At 33.3% G+C, this 15,588-nt stretch overlaps 10 protein-coding genes across 10 annotated transcripts, besides 5 other annotated features; 2 read left to right on the top strand and 8 right to left on the bottom strand.

Moving 5' to 3' along the window:
• Positions 1–10,446: part of a mobile genetic element that runs on past the window's edge.
• Positions 26–179, bottom strand: TVAGG3_0368670 (uncharacterized protein; the record flags this gene model as incomplete). Its single annotated transcript, XM_051231695.1, has 1 exon — positions 26–179. A coding segment is annotated over one exon (154 nt), but the record flags the coding sequence as incomplete, so codon positions are not given.
• On the bottom strand, positions 3,088–4,078 carry TVAGG3_0368660 (organellar and viral DNA polymerase type B; the record flags this gene model as incomplete). The annotated part of the gene is made up of 1 exon (XM_051231694.1): positions 3,088–4,078. A coding segment is annotated over one exon (991 nt), but the record flags the coding sequence as incomplete, so codon positions are not given.
• On the bottom strand, positions 4,748–5,267 carry TVAGG3_0368650 (organellar and viral DNA polymerase type B; the record flags this gene model as incomplete). The annotated part of the gene is made up of 1 exon (XM_051231693.1): positions 4,748–5,267. A coding segment is annotated over one exon (520 nt), but the record flags the coding sequence as incomplete, so codon positions are not given.
• On the bottom strand, positions 5,850–6,305 carry TVAGG3_0368640 (uncharacterized protein; the record flags this gene model as incomplete). The annotated part of the gene is made up of 1 exon (XM_051231692.1): positions 5,850–6,305. One exon carries the CDS (start codon positions 6,303–6,305, stop codon positions 5,850–5,852), a length of 456 nt encoding a protein of 151 aa, XP_051101422.1.
• TVAGG3_0368630 (organellar and viral DNA polymerase type B) lies at positions 6,766–7,377 on the bottom strand (the record flags this gene model as incomplete). Its single annotated transcript, XM_051231691.1, has 1 exon — positions 6,766–7,377. The coding sequence occupies one exon, from the start codon at positions 7,375–7,377 to the stop codon at positions 6,766–6,768; it is 612 nt and encodes a 203-aa protein (XP_051101421.1).
• Positions 7,722–8,663, bottom strand: TVAGG3_0368620 (organellar and viral DNA polymerase type B; the record flags this gene model as incomplete). Its single annotated transcript, XM_001296460.1, has 1 exon — positions 7,722–8,663. The coding sequence occupies one exon, from the start codon at positions 8,661–8,663 to the stop codon at positions 7,722–7,724; it is 942 nt and encodes a 313-aa protein (XP_001296461.1).
• TVAGG3_0368610 (integrase core domain containing protein family) lies at positions 8,900–9,946 on the bottom strand (the record flags this gene model as incomplete). The annotated part of the gene is made up of 1 exon (XM_051231690.1): positions 8,900–9,946. The coding sequence occupies one exon, from the start codon at positions 9,944–9,946 to the stop codon at positions 8,900–8,902; it is 1,047 nt and encodes a 348-aa protein (XP_051101420.1).
• TVAGG3_0368600 (keratin-associated protein family) lies at positions 10,015–10,404 on the bottom strand (the record flags this gene model as incomplete). The annotated part of the gene is made up of 1 exon (XM_051231689.1): positions 10,015–10,404. The coding sequence occupies one exon, from the start codon at positions 10,402–10,404 to the stop codon at positions 10,015–10,017; it is 390 nt and encodes a 129-aa protein (XP_051101419.1).
• Positions 10,447–10,850: 404 nt separating the features above from the next.
• Positions 10,851–10,892: a mobile genetic element.
• A 363-nt stretch (positions 10,893–11,255) lies between these two features.
• Positions 11,256–11,340: a mobile genetic element.
• Positions 11,341–11,502: 162 nt separating this feature from the next.
• Positions 11,503–11,591: a mobile genetic element.
• Positions 11,592–12,095: 504 nt separating this feature from the next.
• Positions 12,096–12,137: a mobile genetic element.
• A 1,229-nt stretch (positions 12,138–13,366) lies between these two features.
• Positions 13,367–14,297, top strand: TVAGG3_0368540 (protein of unknown function, DUF4106 family; the record flags this gene model as incomplete). Its single annotated transcript, XM_051231688.1, has 1 exon — positions 13,367–14,297. A coding segment is annotated over one exon (931 nt), but the record flags the coding sequence as incomplete, so codon positions are not given.
• Positions 14,298–14,341: 44 nt separating this feature from the next.
• Positions 14,342–15,554, top strand: TVAGG3_0368530 (protein of unknown function, DUF4106 family; the record flags this gene model as incomplete). The annotated part of the gene is made up of 1 exon (XM_051231687.1): positions 14,342–15,554. A coding segment is annotated over one exon (1,213 nt), but the record flags the coding sequence as incomplete, so codon positions are not given.
• Positions 15,555–15,588: the final 34 nt, after the last annotated feature.

Raw genomic sequence — 15,588 nt, 5'->3', positions numbered from 1 at the left:
TGCACCTTAATGTTGTCGCTTTCTGCATTCGCTAATGGAACCTTTCTTTTTCTTACATATATTTTACCATCTTTACTCTGACTTACGTAATAGAAAGGATGTTGTATTCCTCTGGCGTCATTTAATATAATAGACTCTCGTTCTGATTTTGACAAGCTCATTTTACATCGGTTAAAGTTTTAATTTTGTTTTTTATCTGCAGTCAAATGACTCAGACAAGCCCTACGGACAAGACCCAAGGGGTCATAGATGTTTGAAGCATTGAAGAAAGAAATTCGCGAGCAAATTTTATCCGAACTGAAGGAACAAAAACAAGAACAAAGCCAGAGAGACCAAAGAGAAAACTTAGTGAAAAACAACTTGCTGCATTAGCTGCTGGAAACAAAAGAACCCACGTTTGCTGGCAAAGAAAGCTAGAGAAGAAGCAAAAGCAAAGGAAGAACAAAAAGCTAAAGAAGCTGAAGCAAAGAAAGAGTAAATGGTTTATTTTTATCCGAATTAAATGTATAGACAAATACCTTTAACTGTTGCGTTCAGTAGTGAAAACCCTGACTCAAAATAAAGGGAACAGAGTAACGTTTAAGTTTCCAACAGACTGAATTGTGAACATAAATGAAGAGAAGTACATTGGCATACATCTATGTATATAACACGTGCTTTCAGAAAGGTTGACTTTATACTTCAAGTCGAGATAGAAAATGACGAACAGTCTTTAAGCGCCCAAAACATTCACATATACAAATACTTTAAAGACGATACAACATTGTTGCAATGTATGATTTCATTTAATGAGATGTTCGAGAAAAAGTTCAACATTGAAGTACAAACTTTACAGCCTTTACGTGAGTTTCTTGCACAACTGAAGGAAGAAGGTAGTCGGCCACAACTTATAGACTTTTCATTATGAATTTAATGAAAATGAAGATGGAACTCATGACTGTCAGTTTGTTATATATTCACCATTCAATGAGTCGCTAAAGAGAAAAAAAAATCCATTACGTATATAAGATTTCAAATCTCTGAACCAAGTGATGATTTCAAGAATGTTTTCAATTATGATGCAATGCTTCCGAGGAAAAATGAATTTTCAAAGATTGTAACACTGGCATTTGGGATAGAAAGCAAGCTATATTATATTCAAACTTAAGTAAAGGAGTTGAAAATGAGTTCATTGGTCATACAAGAACTTCACACACTTCCTAACCCTAAATACTATAAATTAACTGGCTTCAATCGTGAGTTTTGGATAGACATGTTCTCCACTCATGACCATAACTGCCCAGTGTTCTTACATCCAGACCATAAGGACTGTCTCTACATTGAAGCACAACTCTTAAACTCTACATCGCAGTATTGTAAATCTACGCTAGCTTTATTTTTATCAACGAATGACCTCATTGCTGACAAAAATAAATGACCTCATTCATGACCTATTGCTGACAAAAATAAATGACCTCAGAACTTCAACTTACGAATAAAGCTTGTTTTAGTCGTTATTGAGAAGTTAAACTTCTCTTCAAAGCAAGGTTGACATGACTTACATAAGTCAAATCCAATCTCTTGACCGTCATAAAGTGCTTTATAAAGTTTCATGACACTGAACTCAAGAGTCTTTGTCAAATTTTCCTTGCGGAACCATTAAACCTTTATCTTCATTGTAATAGCATTGTATAGCTTCAGGAAACATTTCATTAGCGGTTAAAGCAATAACATCTTGCTTCACGCCTTTCATTCTGCAGTGAAATGCAACTTCATTTAAATCGTTAGTGAGTAAGTCTATGTAGGTCTTCTTTCCACAAAATATTGACTTGTATGCTAAACTTTGTTTTCCAGGTGTTATTTCTGCGAAGTCGCTATGAAACTGACCAAGGTTTTTACCAATGAGAAACTCTTCATAACGTTTCTCAAACTCTTCAGCTAAACGAGGGATATCTTCATTGTAGAGATGCATACTGTCGGTATCGCTATAAAAGATGTCCATTCCTAAGTCTTCAGCAGTACAGAATACTTCACACATTATTCTCTTCGACATAGATAGAATGTTAACACCAAGTGGACAGAAGTTAAAAGTGTCTGCAAATGCTTTTCGTTAGCTTGAAAAATAGTTTTATCTGAACCCAAACTTCGAACTTCACTATATGGTTGTAATTTCTTATAGCATATCTTATAGCATCTTTGTCATCTACTATGGTTATTTTTGACTCAATAGGAGATAAAATGGTTTTGGGCCATAAATGCTGTTCAGAATGAGTTTTATAATTTCTTGTAATGGTTTCTTCTTTCTATACTTTAACCTTAACTCAAAACAATTTCTTAACTTCATCTCTTATTCTCAAATCTCTGTTTCCATCGTAATAGTATCCTTGCAACACTTCACATTTGACACCTTGATATTTTATGAGGTCTTGTAATGTTATATGGTCAACATACATTAAACAGCAAGTGTTTGAACTTCTGGGAACGTTAAGTTCTGGATTTAGTTCAGGGTCACAAACTATTAAAGGAAAGTGTCTGTGTATACCAATCTCTGTTATCTTAATGAGAACAAAGAAGCCAGACATAAACTTTTCACCAATGGGTTCCTTTTGGTCGTCATCGAATAAATGTCTCATGAGATACTCTGTGCTTAGCATCTCATCCTTCATAACCTTTGGAATTCCTTCCAAAGTATAAAGTCTTGCTATAGCTGATGGATATAATGAAACAGCGTCGAAATCAGCAATGAGTTTCTTTTCGCTCTTTTGTTTCATGTTATCTGACAGCATACATCTTCCACCTTGAATGCATCTCGAAATAAATTCTCTTGGTTTATTTGAGAGGTCATAAAGATTTCCATTCGGGAAGTACACTCTGTTCTCAAATAATTTGTTAGCAATAAACAAATACTAACGTAGTCATAAACGTTTAAATCAAACTCTTTCAATAAGTCATTGCGGAACTTTACAAAACCTTCTCTTAAAATTCTTACATCTTGTTTGCAGTAAAACGTGCTATATTTTTCTAAGTCGAAGTGGTTCTCATCTATTCTGCAACCTTTGATGGAATCTATGTTCTTCATGAACGTTTCAATATCTTTTACAAACTTACACGCTTCAGAAATGACACCAGTTCTGTTGTCATTTGCTAACAAAGTACTGCTGTAGTAGTTGTATGGAAATACTTCTTTCGGTCCTGTTTGTAAGTTAAACATAGCAGGAAATAGTTTAAGCTTCTTATTTATAACACTGTAAGAGTCTTTTATAATAATTGCCCGTCCTTTATATAAACCAGTTATTTGCATTGTTCGTGAACCTTTAATGATGGGAGTTCCTTTCACTTCTGTCATGTGTCTTAAGATGAAGTTTATATCATAACTGAGGTTATGGAAATATATTAAACTCTTGTCAGGAAGTCGCTCCAAAAATTCTGTTGCACAGTTCTGACCCCAAATGCTTTCACTCACTGAACCATCTTCACTGTCATAACAGATGTTAAAAGCTTTATGAAAGCCGTCTGTGCTACACTCAAAGTCAGCAAAGAAAACGTGCTCAGGAATGAACTTGCACTTATTTTTATTTACTTCTTTTGACTCTGCTTTCTTCTTCAGTTGTACACAATACTTTGGAGCATATGTCAAATCTTTAAATGGTGCAAGGTTCTGTTTATATAAGTCAGTCGTATATGTGAAAAGTTCTCCATAAGAAATAGGTTCGAAATATTTGCACTCCCACAATGTTTTCATAACATCCCATAACGGTGTTGTTCTATCATAACGAACTACATATTTGTTCTCTCTCTTTGTATAAATCTTCATCTGTTTCTCAATGTTCATTCCACCACAAGCTTTGAGAATTTCTTTATAGTTTCGAATGAAGTATGTTGTCATTGGTAATCTTTCATTTAGCATGTAGTGGTGTTCAACAAGAAGTAAGTCAATAGTTCGAGCAGTTTCACATTCTTTTGGTATGTAGTGAATTATTCTGTTATCTTTGGAGTTGTCGAAATAACCAATGGTAACATTAAATGCTATACCAGTTGCGTCAGAAATTTCTTGTACTTTACTTTGAGGAAAGTCTCTAACACGAATGACTTCTCTCATGTGGTCAATAGTTTCTTCATTTACTCCAGCCTGAATGCAAGCATAAACGAAACAATTGTCTTCTGTCATAAGTGTTGTTCAGTTCATTGAAGATTTGGTAGCGTTCAAGATTTATAGGTAATGTGCAAAGATACTTCCAGAACTGACCGCTTCTCTTCTTATAAAACTTCTTTTCACCAAGGATTTCATTCCAGAAGTCATCTATATCTTGTTTATCTCCTGTTTGTTTAAGTCTGTTCAATAATCTTTTCTGTCTTTCTGTCAGTGTGCTTTCATCTCTATATGGTCGCTTCTGTGGCTTTCCTTTCTTTACATCTGACATCGTTAAGCCTTCATATTCTGTTAAATCATACATCTTTATTTCAGTAAGATTCTTTATGTTTGTCAAGAAGAAGTCATAGTGCATTTCAACAATACCTGCAGCATTTGCTTCTATCTCTGATATAAAGTTCTCCTTCAAGAGCTGATGTAGTAATGTTCCAATATTATTGAGGTTTAACGTAGAACATTCATACTTTCCACCAAGTTTATAACATACCATCCATCTCTGTTGTGAGTTTATTTTAATCTTCTCTAAGAGTCTCATGAAAACCTTACCGAAATGTTTGTGTAAGTAGTCTCTGTTTGGTTCATCTAAAGCTTCGATGTTAAAGTCAATGAGTCTATTGCCTGACTTCACATTTCTCTTCCTATTCTCTTCATCTTTCTTTAACCATCTCTCACCTTCTTTTGGTTTGTCGTCAATGGAACGAATGACATCGTTAGCTTTGCGAACTTGTTCTATAGCATTTTTAAACATCTCTCTTCTCTGTTGTTTCAGTGTGTCATCTCTCTTTCGTGTTTCACCAACGTTTGAGTTCGTAAGTTCAAACATCTCTTGACGAACATCATGAGAAAGAACTTTACGAGTATGACCAACGTTCGCATTTGTTATGTCAAACATCTCACGCCTTACTTCATGAGGTATTGAACGTCTATGATATAAGTCAATAGCAACGTCATTTAAAGGAAATGCTCTTGCATTTATGAACTCATGAATTCTATCATAAGTTATTTCACCATTGTAGTCATTGAGGATGTCAGCGAGTGCTTTTTTGTTTGTCGCGTAATGTTTTGCAACATCTATGTTAGCTTCTGTAAGAAGTTGTTTTATTTCCGAGTGTTCTAACTTAGACAACTTCCGATACATCTTTAGTAGGAAATAAAAAAATATTTTTTTGAAAAAATTAGATTAGATTTTTTTTAAGTTATTTTTCAAAATAATTTAATATTTTTATTTTAATGAAACACATGCAAGATTGCAAGTTCTTTTCATACAATGCTCTCGCTACTGCCATCAAGAATGAGTTCAATGGTGCTTCAAACGTTAATGTTATCTTTAACAAGCAGTTTGTGAAAGAATCTAAGTTTGGTCAGTATGTCAGACCATTAGCTATTGTCATTGACCGCAAACGTTATACTTCACAAGAGTTAGCAGTAGTTTTGAAACAAAAGGGTTTCTTCGTGAATGTCAAAGATACTCATTATACTGTCATAAAGAACTCTAACATTGACTTCTTCAGTATTGCTATGAATCTTTCCGAACAGAAAGAATATAAGAAGGGTGAAACAAATGTGAAATATTATCCTTCATCTCTGAAGACAATAACGAATAAAGATGTTATACAGAAATTCTTACCAAAGGTTGAAGAAGCTTCTATTGACATTGACGAAGAAAGTGAAATGGTTGAAGAAATTGACCCTGACGTCATTTAAGCAAAAATATATTTTTTTATTCTTCCTCTTTGAAGTTATCGAAATATTCTGTTATTTTTTCCTTCAGTAATGGTAAGTCTTCTTTGAATGTAAGTATTGTGCAACCTTTGATGTCATAGTGTGTTTGAGGAAGAGTACTTTTGACAATTTCCTTTATTTGCTCATTCGGTGTCATTGAAATCGGTAAGTTTTCACGATAGAACCAGTTTCTGTCAGATTTGTAAATCTTAGCAAGGTCATAAAAGCTCTTGTTGTTTCTTCTGACTAAATGCAACATAACCATATCTTTATCTTCTTCTTTCTCCAACTCTTCAGTATATATCATATACTTATAACTCTTTTCCTTTCCTTTTGGTACTGAACGTGGTATTCTTTTCTGTATGCTTTTGTCTTTGGATTCAATGACTTCATCTTTTGCTTGAAGTTTCTTTTCCATCTCTCCACGTTCTGCTTTATATAGTTCATCTAACATCATGAAAATATAACAAGCATAACGAGGTGAAGCCCACATTGCTACAGCATTTACTAAAAGTCTATGAACATAATATCCTTTCAAACCAGGTGCCAAATTCTTGCGATTTTCATACGGAATCTCTTCTCTCGGTTTTCCGAGGGAAGCAATCATATGAGGAAATTCTTCTAAAAGTTCTTTTGTCTGTTGGTTTTCAAACCAATGATATGCTTGCTTTGTAGAACGAAGAGCATTCATTATACTTTGCATTTGGTACATGTCATCTTTGACCGAACGAATGAGGCGAAGTTGTTTGTTATATTGTATGTATTCATATTCTTCATTTATGGCTTCATGAACGATAGCAGTTGTTGTGTTCTCTGATGTTGACATTACTGTCTTTACATACAAAATAAAAAAATAAATAAAAATAAAACTAACTTTATTTTCTGACTTTCACAAAAGACCAAAAATAAACGCTTTACATGTATTTTTCAGCAACTTCGTCAAATAATTTTATAGCTTTATCTATCTCATCTACTTCAAACGTTTCTTTACCTTTCATGGGAGCACCATACATTTTCTCAAAAACTTCAAGCAGTTCTGTTTCAGCAGCTCTCATATCATTAACGAACACAACCTTGACTCTATTGACTGTACTGTCATATCTTTGAGTTATATTATATGTTCTTCCTATCTTATATCTCTTTGTATTGAAGTCCTTCGGTTTCTGAACGATGTAAAGTAAGCCTTCACTGCAACGTTCTGAGTCGAATGAACCATAAGTTATGAAGTTATATCCAACAACTGGGTCTAACCATAACAAAACTATTGGTATAAGACTTTTGTCTATAAGATATGCTCTTGTTCCATGAAATGCTACTGATATCATAAGCTCAGGATTTCTTGTCAAAATTTTCTGAGTTGAAGCATTTCTAACCCAGTCGTTTGTTTTCTTTCCAGATGGAGATATAATGTCTGACAAAGAATATTTGTTGTATTTCTTTGAGTATCTTACGTTTAAATCACCTATTCTAACCACTTTGGTGTCATTGTCTATCTTTCTAACTGTTTCAAACTCAATGTTTGACATTACTGTCTTTACATACAAAATAAAAAATTTTCTTAGAAAAAATTAGCGTTATTTTTCTAACTAATGAAATTCATGATTTTTGTTGCTGAATTCAATAAAAATATATTTTAGGTGAAGAGGTGAGATTTCACCTGTTTTCTCACCTAATTTTTCACCCCAGTTATTTTATAAGCGTTTTACATGGTAAACGTTATTTTTTAAATTTTGTGAAAACTCAACGGTTTGACACATGCCCTAAAAATTATTTTACTCAGAATTTTGTTGCTGAATTCAATAAAAATATATTTTAGGTGAAGAGGTGAGATTTCACCAGTTTTCTCACCTAATTTTTCACCCCAGTTATTTTATAAGCGTTTTACATGAATTGTACGATGTATATTTGAAATTCTAAACAATTTCGTAGCTTCTATTTCTTCTGTCAGTATGTCAAAAGTTTTAACAATGCCGAAAGTTTCTTTATACCTCTTCTTGACGTCAGATAGAAGGAAATCGTCAGCTGTTGGATAGTTTTTGTTCAGAAATGCTAACATGTCCATTTTATCTTCTGCTGGTTTCTCTACTTCTTTCTTTAAGTCAGCATAGTCGTTTCTCATACGTTCTATCTCTTTTAGTGAGTAGTTATATTTCCTCATTGCTGCTTTACATTTTGAACATTGCGGATTCATTTTTGCGTTATACATTGAAATTTGACCTGCTAGAACAACTAAGGCGTCAATGGTTTTCTTTAACTCAAAAGTTGTTGGTTTTATTTGTCCATTCCATATTTTACATCTTTTATCTTTATCTCTTATCTGCCATACACATTCAGCAACTAATGAAACAAAGTTGTCGTATGTCTTAAACTCCCCAGATTTATATATGTCAGAGATGTTCTTATATACCATGTCGCAATCTTTGTCCATAACTTTATGGTTGCAATGATATCCTAGAAACTCATAGTTTACTTTACGTATGAACTTCTTTATTTCTACTGAGTCAGTTGGTTTCACTTCTATTTCATCGAATTCATGAATAGTGAGCTTTTGTTGTTGGATTTCAGGCAATTTGGGTAAATGGTCAATAATGTCCTGCATGTCATAAAGATACTGTTCATTTGTTTCATCTTTCGCACTACAGTCTAAATTACTTGTTAAAAGTTCTTGCTTAATTCTTTGTATTTCTGTCTCAAAAGTATATGAAGAAGGAATGAAGCTTTTCATCTCTACCAACATAGATGTAGGATTCATGACTAGCGAGTTTGGTGCTGTAGTTGTTTGAATTGTTGTAGAACCTATTGTTGAAATCATATCTTTACATACAAGATAAAAAAATAAATAAAAATAAAACTAACTTTATTTTTTCTATCTTAAGGAAATTCATGAAAATTCACGAGAAAGCAAAAGCAATCTGAGCCGCTAAGCGGTGAGAAAACAGGTGAAAAAACAGGTGAGAAAACAGGTGAAAAAACAGGTGAGAAAACAGGTGAAATCTCACCTCTTCACCTAAAATATATTTTTGTCTGATTTACATCCAACGAAAAAGTTTAGAAGAATTTTCTTATTCTTTCTGGCATATTTTTGTCTTTCCAGTACTCCCGCTCTAATGGTCCCAGATGTGTTGGTTTAGATTCTCTCAAGTTCTTAGATGGTATAACATCTTCAACGCCTCCTTCATATCTTACTTTATAAGTGTCATCGTTTGTGTTATAGCCAAGTATTTCAATAACCACTCCTCGCTTTGCTTCGTCAATGGTTTCAGCAAGTTTGCCATTACTACTTTCGACTAATTTATGACGAGGGTAAAATGCTATGGAGTCGTCAGCAGCTTTTATAAGATATCCATTACCTTGCGTAGAGTCTACGATATAATAATTTCGACTTAACCTTAAACGTTTCTTTGTCAACGGTTTGTCGTCAAGAACTACACGAACTTTTGTACCAGGAATGAGGGTAAATTGTGTTGAATTTCTGATATTTTGTGTTTGGCTTCGTTTCTTTTGTACATACTTTTCTTCTTGTTGTTGTGTCATTGAATTTGGTGTATGTCCTGTTGTAGAATGTGTTGAGGAATTATATACTTCGAGAAAATGTTTCATTGTTTCTTCGGTAAAGTCTCGCTCTTGATTTAAATCTCTGAGCGTTCTTATGAAGCGGTTTATGATGCCGAGTATGTTATGGTTATGGTCTTCAGTAGTGTAGTGAGTTATGTTATGCTTAATGAGAAATTCTGTGATTTCGTTGCTGAGGTATGCACTGTCTTGGTCTGATGTTAAAGTACTTGGGTTATGTTCTGCTACAAACTTTTGTAAAACTCTTAACACTTCACGAGTGTTAACATTTATGAAGATGAGGAATGGTTTATGTCCTCCTTTTCTGCTTTGAATGAGAGTGTCAAATTGGTATGCGTCAGGAGTGTTGGAGTAAATTGGTAAAAAGTAGTCGTAAGGGTTTATTTTTGTTTGATGTACAACATTTTTGTCAAAGAACTTTTTAACTTCAGCTCTGTTAGTAAATCCCGAACTCTTTGCAGCTTCATTGAACTTCTTAAATGACCTCCATGGATGTTGTTCGAATACTTCTTTCAAGCTCATTTATGTAAAGTTAAAGATTTCATTGAACGCGGTAAGCCTAGATCCTCTGAGTCAAGGCTCAAGTGTGTTTATTGAATTCGGTACCATGTGAATACAGTCACAAATGGTGGCATATAATCTGCACCCGAACCTGTTGGATTTGTTGTGAAAGTGTGTGAATGATTTCCTCCTGGTTCAGTTGGTCGAAAAGTCTTTTTTGCCGAATGGTTATAATCTGGAGATAAAACGTCATTGCCAGCATAATATTCTGAGTTGTATAATGGATGGCCTCTTAATGAGTGACTATGGTCACCAGAAAAGTTTGTAGTTCCTGTATGAGTGTGCGGTGGAAGGTTTGCTTCTTTAATTTTCTTCGAACCACCTGTTTGCTTTGAAGAGTTCGCACAATAGAGGAATTTATCTACAATCTGTTCCCACGTACCAAAACCTAAAACACTTGCCGGATTTGTTGAGTTCATTGACGTATAAATAGAGCCTATAGGATATATGGTTTCAAGAATCTGAGTCTTCATTGTTAGAAGTTCATGTTTAACGTTTATAGTTTTATTGCCTTCTACAATATTTATATTGTTTGTTATTAAACCATTAGGAAAAGAGTGTGGTAGAATTTACGAAAAAGTGACACTAGAAAAGTGACACCTAATCTTAAATTTCCAAACACTATTTTTTGATTGTATTTTGTTATTTATATATTTATATATATAAATATATTTATATATGTATATATTTATATATGTATATATGTATATATTTATATATGTATATATGTATATATTTATATATGTATATATGTATATATGTATATATGTATATATGTATATATGTATATATGTATATATGTATATATGTATATATGTATATATGTATATATGTATATATGTATATATGTATATATGTATATATGTTGTTACATATTAAGTTCTGTCAAAATGTAAGCTATTGAATTTTTTGAGAGGGGAATAATCGTCGAGGAAGTAAAAAGTGACGCTTTAGGAAATATTATTAGAAATATGATAATAAATATATTTGGAAAAAATATGTTTTTTTCAAAAATTGAAATGTTCATAGAATATTTGAAATATGTAGGGAATTGAATTTGGTAATATATGATAAACAGGATTTTTAAATTTCAAGGAAAAATAGCTTTTGTGAATACTTTTGAGAACTCTTCTCAAAGATCATGATTCAAATATATTAAAGAGCCAAAATATTAGAGATGAGTTCATAATCAAAATTTTACATTTTAATTATTTAGAAAAACGTATTAACCTCAATAAAAAATATCTCAAAGATTAATAGTTAATTTAGGGTTTCCTAGCTATCTAGAGGGAATTGTTCCTTATGATGTATATATTTATAATGTATGCATCATAAGGAACAATTCCCTCGCTGAAGTGAGAAAACTTGTTCGCAATCATTTCGCATTGCGAACAAGTTTTCTCGTTTTTAATAACAAACTAAAGGCTATGAGGCACTGATTATATATTAGTGCCTCATAGCCTTTAGTTCCCAGTAGATAGCTGGGAAACTTTCTCCAAATGATAAGTTATTTAGAGAAAGTTTCCCAGCTATCTAGAGGGAATTGTTCCTTATGATGTATATATTTATAATGTATGCATCATAAGGAACAATTCCCTCCTTAAAACGAGAAAACTTGTTCGAAATTGTTTATCATTTCGAACAAGTTTTCTCGTTTTTAATAACAAACTAAAGGCTATGAGGCACTGGTTATATACTAGTGCCTCATAGCCTTTAGTTCCCAGTAGATAGCTGGGAAACTTTCTCCAAATGATTGTTTCAAAAACTGTTGCGTAAGTTAACTCACCACTTTCAAGTTTTTCATACATATATCTTACCCATTCATTTGGAATACGAGGTCTCGAGTTTTCGTTCATTTTTTTTACTTTACAAAACTGTTTATTTTTCAGAATTTTTAAATTTGAAAAAATTCATTCTAGATCTGATAAATAATATATTATTTTTCAATCAAAATATTTTGATTATCATCTCAAAAGTGTTCTCAAAACCTAGTTTTTCTTATTTTTGATAATCTTAATATTTATAATATTATAAACTAATTGAACACCATATGTTTTTGTATACTTTTACAAAAAAATTGATAGATTTGTGATACTTCCCCCGACGATAGAATTGAATAGCTTACATTTTGACAGAACTTAATATGGAACAATGTATATATGTATATATGTATATATGTATATATGTATATATGTAGAAAAAACCAGAATTTTCGAAAAAGTGACACCAACTATTAAAGTTATTTTATTACTAGATTTATTTACAAATTATAAGATAATATCATTAACCGAATATATTTTTAATATAAATAAAAAACTTTTTTTATACAAAAAATTACAATCAATCGATAAATATTATAAAACATTTATTCCAAAAAGATTAAGTAAAAAAAAAAAAAAAAAAAAAAAAAAAAAAGGTAGTGGGGCTTCCAGGCACTTCGTGCCTTCTAGCCCTGAGGATGAATGAGTATAAATGAAATCTCAACAAAATATTTACGATGAAGTCTTGACAAAGTCTTTATGAAGAAATCTCAACAAAGTCTTTACGATGAAGTCTTGACAAAGTCTTTACGAAGAAATCTCAACAAAACATAGACAAGAAAGTTCATGAGTGTAAATGACCCAAAAATATATTTTAGGGTAGAAGGGTATATCTACCCCGTTTTCTACCCTCTTTTCTACCCTCTTGAATTTTCATGAAATTTACACCAAAAATATACTACTAGGGTCATTTACGAAGAAATCTCAACAAAGTCTTTACGATGAAGTCTTAACAAAGTCTTTACGAAGAAATCTCAACAAAGTCTTTACGAAGAAGTCTCAACAAAGTCTTTACGAAGAAGTCTCAACAAAACATAGACAAGAAAGTTCATGAGTGTAAATGACCCAAAAATATATTTTAGGGTAGAAGGGTATATCTACCCCGTTTTCTACCCTCTTTTCTACCCTCTTGAATTTTCATGAAATTTACACCAAAAATATACTACTAGGGTCATTTACGAAGAAATCTCAACAAAGTCTTTACGATGAAGTCTTGACAAAGTCTTTACGAAGAAGTCTCAACAAAGTCTTTACGAAGAAGTCTCAACAAAGTCTTTACGAAGAAGTCTCAACAAAGTCTTTACGAAGAAGTCTCAACAAAGTCTTTACGAAGAAGTCTTAACAAAGTCTTTACGAAGAAGTCTTGACAAAGTCTTTACGAAGAAATTCATGAAAATTCAAGAGGGTAGAAAAGAGGGTAGAAAACGGGGTAGATATACCCTTCTACCCTAAAATATATTTTTGGGTCATTTACACTCATTTACGAAGAAATCTCAACAAAGTCTTTACGAAGAAGTCACAATAAAACATCTGTCAAAAACCGTTTTTTACTTCACTTAAAATGCCACGTAAGCTACGTAAGAATATACGTAAGAGGAAGAGAGCATTGAAACATCCAATAGTAAAACTAACACCACAACAACAGTTGCAACAACAAATGCTGAATGACCCCACTATGTTGCAACAAATGTCAAGCAATCCTATGCTTTTAAACCGAGTTGTTGGTGCACAGAGTGGAGGTTTAAGAGCGGCACTTTTAGCGAAAATGGCAGGCTATGGTGGAGCTGCAGACGGAACAGCCTATAACCCTCAAAGTCAAATGAATTTGAGTTCACTCAAAAATCAAATAACAGATGTCAAAAAGTCAAACATAGACATACAGAAGCAAATAAGTGAAAACGAAAAGAAACTAGAATATGACAGACACACAAAGAAACTCAATGAGTTAAACGTAGAGAAAAAGAAGAAAGAAGAACAACTGAAAGAACTAAGTACAGAGGAATATGCGAAAAAAGTGTCAGAAAAAGCAGCAGAAGTAGCAAAAATGGAACAAGATGTCATAAATTTGAAAAACCATACTACTCGATATAAAGTACTGAAAGATGAAGAGATAAAACAAAAAGCCCTGAAGACATATATGGATAGCGATGAGTATAAAAAAGAAGTTGAAGCAAATGTAAAGGCAGAAAAACTTTTACAGTTGCAAAACCAAACCGTACAGTATGAAAACTTAGCACAAGAAAGTAAAAATAACGACGCGGCTATGCAAAAGGCAATGAAAAGCGCAGAATATATAAAAGCTAACAATGACTGGTTAGATGCACAAGCCAACGCTAAAGCAGCCCAACTTATAGGGTCAATAAGGACAAAAATACAAGCGGATGAAGACAGTTCAAATGAAGCTTTAACAAATGCTGACTTTAAGAACGCCTTCGAAGCTCTTCATAGTAAGGTGAAACTAGTGAACGACTTCTCATCTGGAAAGAAACTGAAGTCTGAAGGTTTCGACAAAGAGTTAAGAGAAGTAGCACAAAATATGACGAAAATAACAGATGCAGCAACGAGACAGGCAGTTCAAAGTGCCTATGACGCCGTTAGAGCAACTGTTGTGGAAAGTCAAGAAAAAGAGTTACAACAGACCAAAACAGACCTAGTAAATGCTTTCTTAAGAACGAAAAGTCAGGTAGGACATTACGCTGCAGATGGAACATATGTGCCAGCTGGTGGAACTTATATACCACCAAACCCTCCAAGAGAAGCACCTGCACCAGGACTACCTAGAACATTTACATCGTCACATGGACACAGACACAGGCATGCACAACAACCAGCACAACAACCAACAGTTCAAAATCCAGCACAACAACAACAACCAGCACAGCAACAACAACCAGCACAGCAACCACCTCCACAACCAGCACAACAACCACAAACAGAGCAAGGACATAAAAGAAGTAGAGAACAAGGAAACCAAGAATTCTTAAAAATGCTTAAAGAAGAGTGTGGTTTCCCAGATACTATTGACTTTAGTGACAGATATAAAGAAGCTATTAGAAAGTTCAAGGATGGAAATACTGACCCGAACCTATTTAGCTTTATGACTCAGCACCAAATGGGATATAATTTCAAACCTGGAAAATACAAGCTCGCTAAGGGATATGATTTAATAGCATATCATCCAAATGACATGAACGAATTTACTCCGAGATATTTGATGTCAGAGCTAAATGACAATACAACTTTCGTCATGAAACGCGTAAAAAATAGAGACGGAACGAAAGAACAAAAGCTTATGAATGCGGATGACGTAGATAGGGAAATTGTTGAAAACGGTCTCGGAATATATGAAATGCCAGCAGATGAGGTACAAGAAACTCCACAGGAAGAAGTTCAGATACAACCAGACATGGAAGAAATAGTTCAGCAACAACAGCTAGAAGAGCCTGAAGGAAACGAACAAGTCACTCCTTTGGAAACTAACTTCACAGAACTAGATGAAGATTTGGAACAGCCGAAAAATCTTGACCCTCAACAAGAGCATGAGGTGAATATGGAATCTTTCCAAGAGTCTAAGAAAGATTCGGCTGACATAGTAGAAGAATATCGAAAAATGTTTGCCGACATACAAAAGACTCCAACACCAGATGAAAATATTCAGCATAGAATGAAAGTACTGAAAGAAAATGTACACAAATACAACAACCCTTTTTACTTACGAGCATTTAACGTTCAATCTTCGGATGAACTCGGTGAAAATAAAAGGTTAAATTTCAACAAAACATA

This window comes from Trichomonas vaginalis, chromosome V (assembly GCF_026262505.1).
Source record: "Trichomonas vaginalis G3 chromosome V, whole genome shotgun sequence".
Classification (NCBI taxonomy): Eukaryota; Parabasalia; order Trichomonadida; family Trichomonadidae; genus Trichomonas; species Trichomonas vaginalis.
Note: the sequence above shows the minus strand (reverse complement) of the source record. Positions and strands in the feature narration are given on the sequence as shown.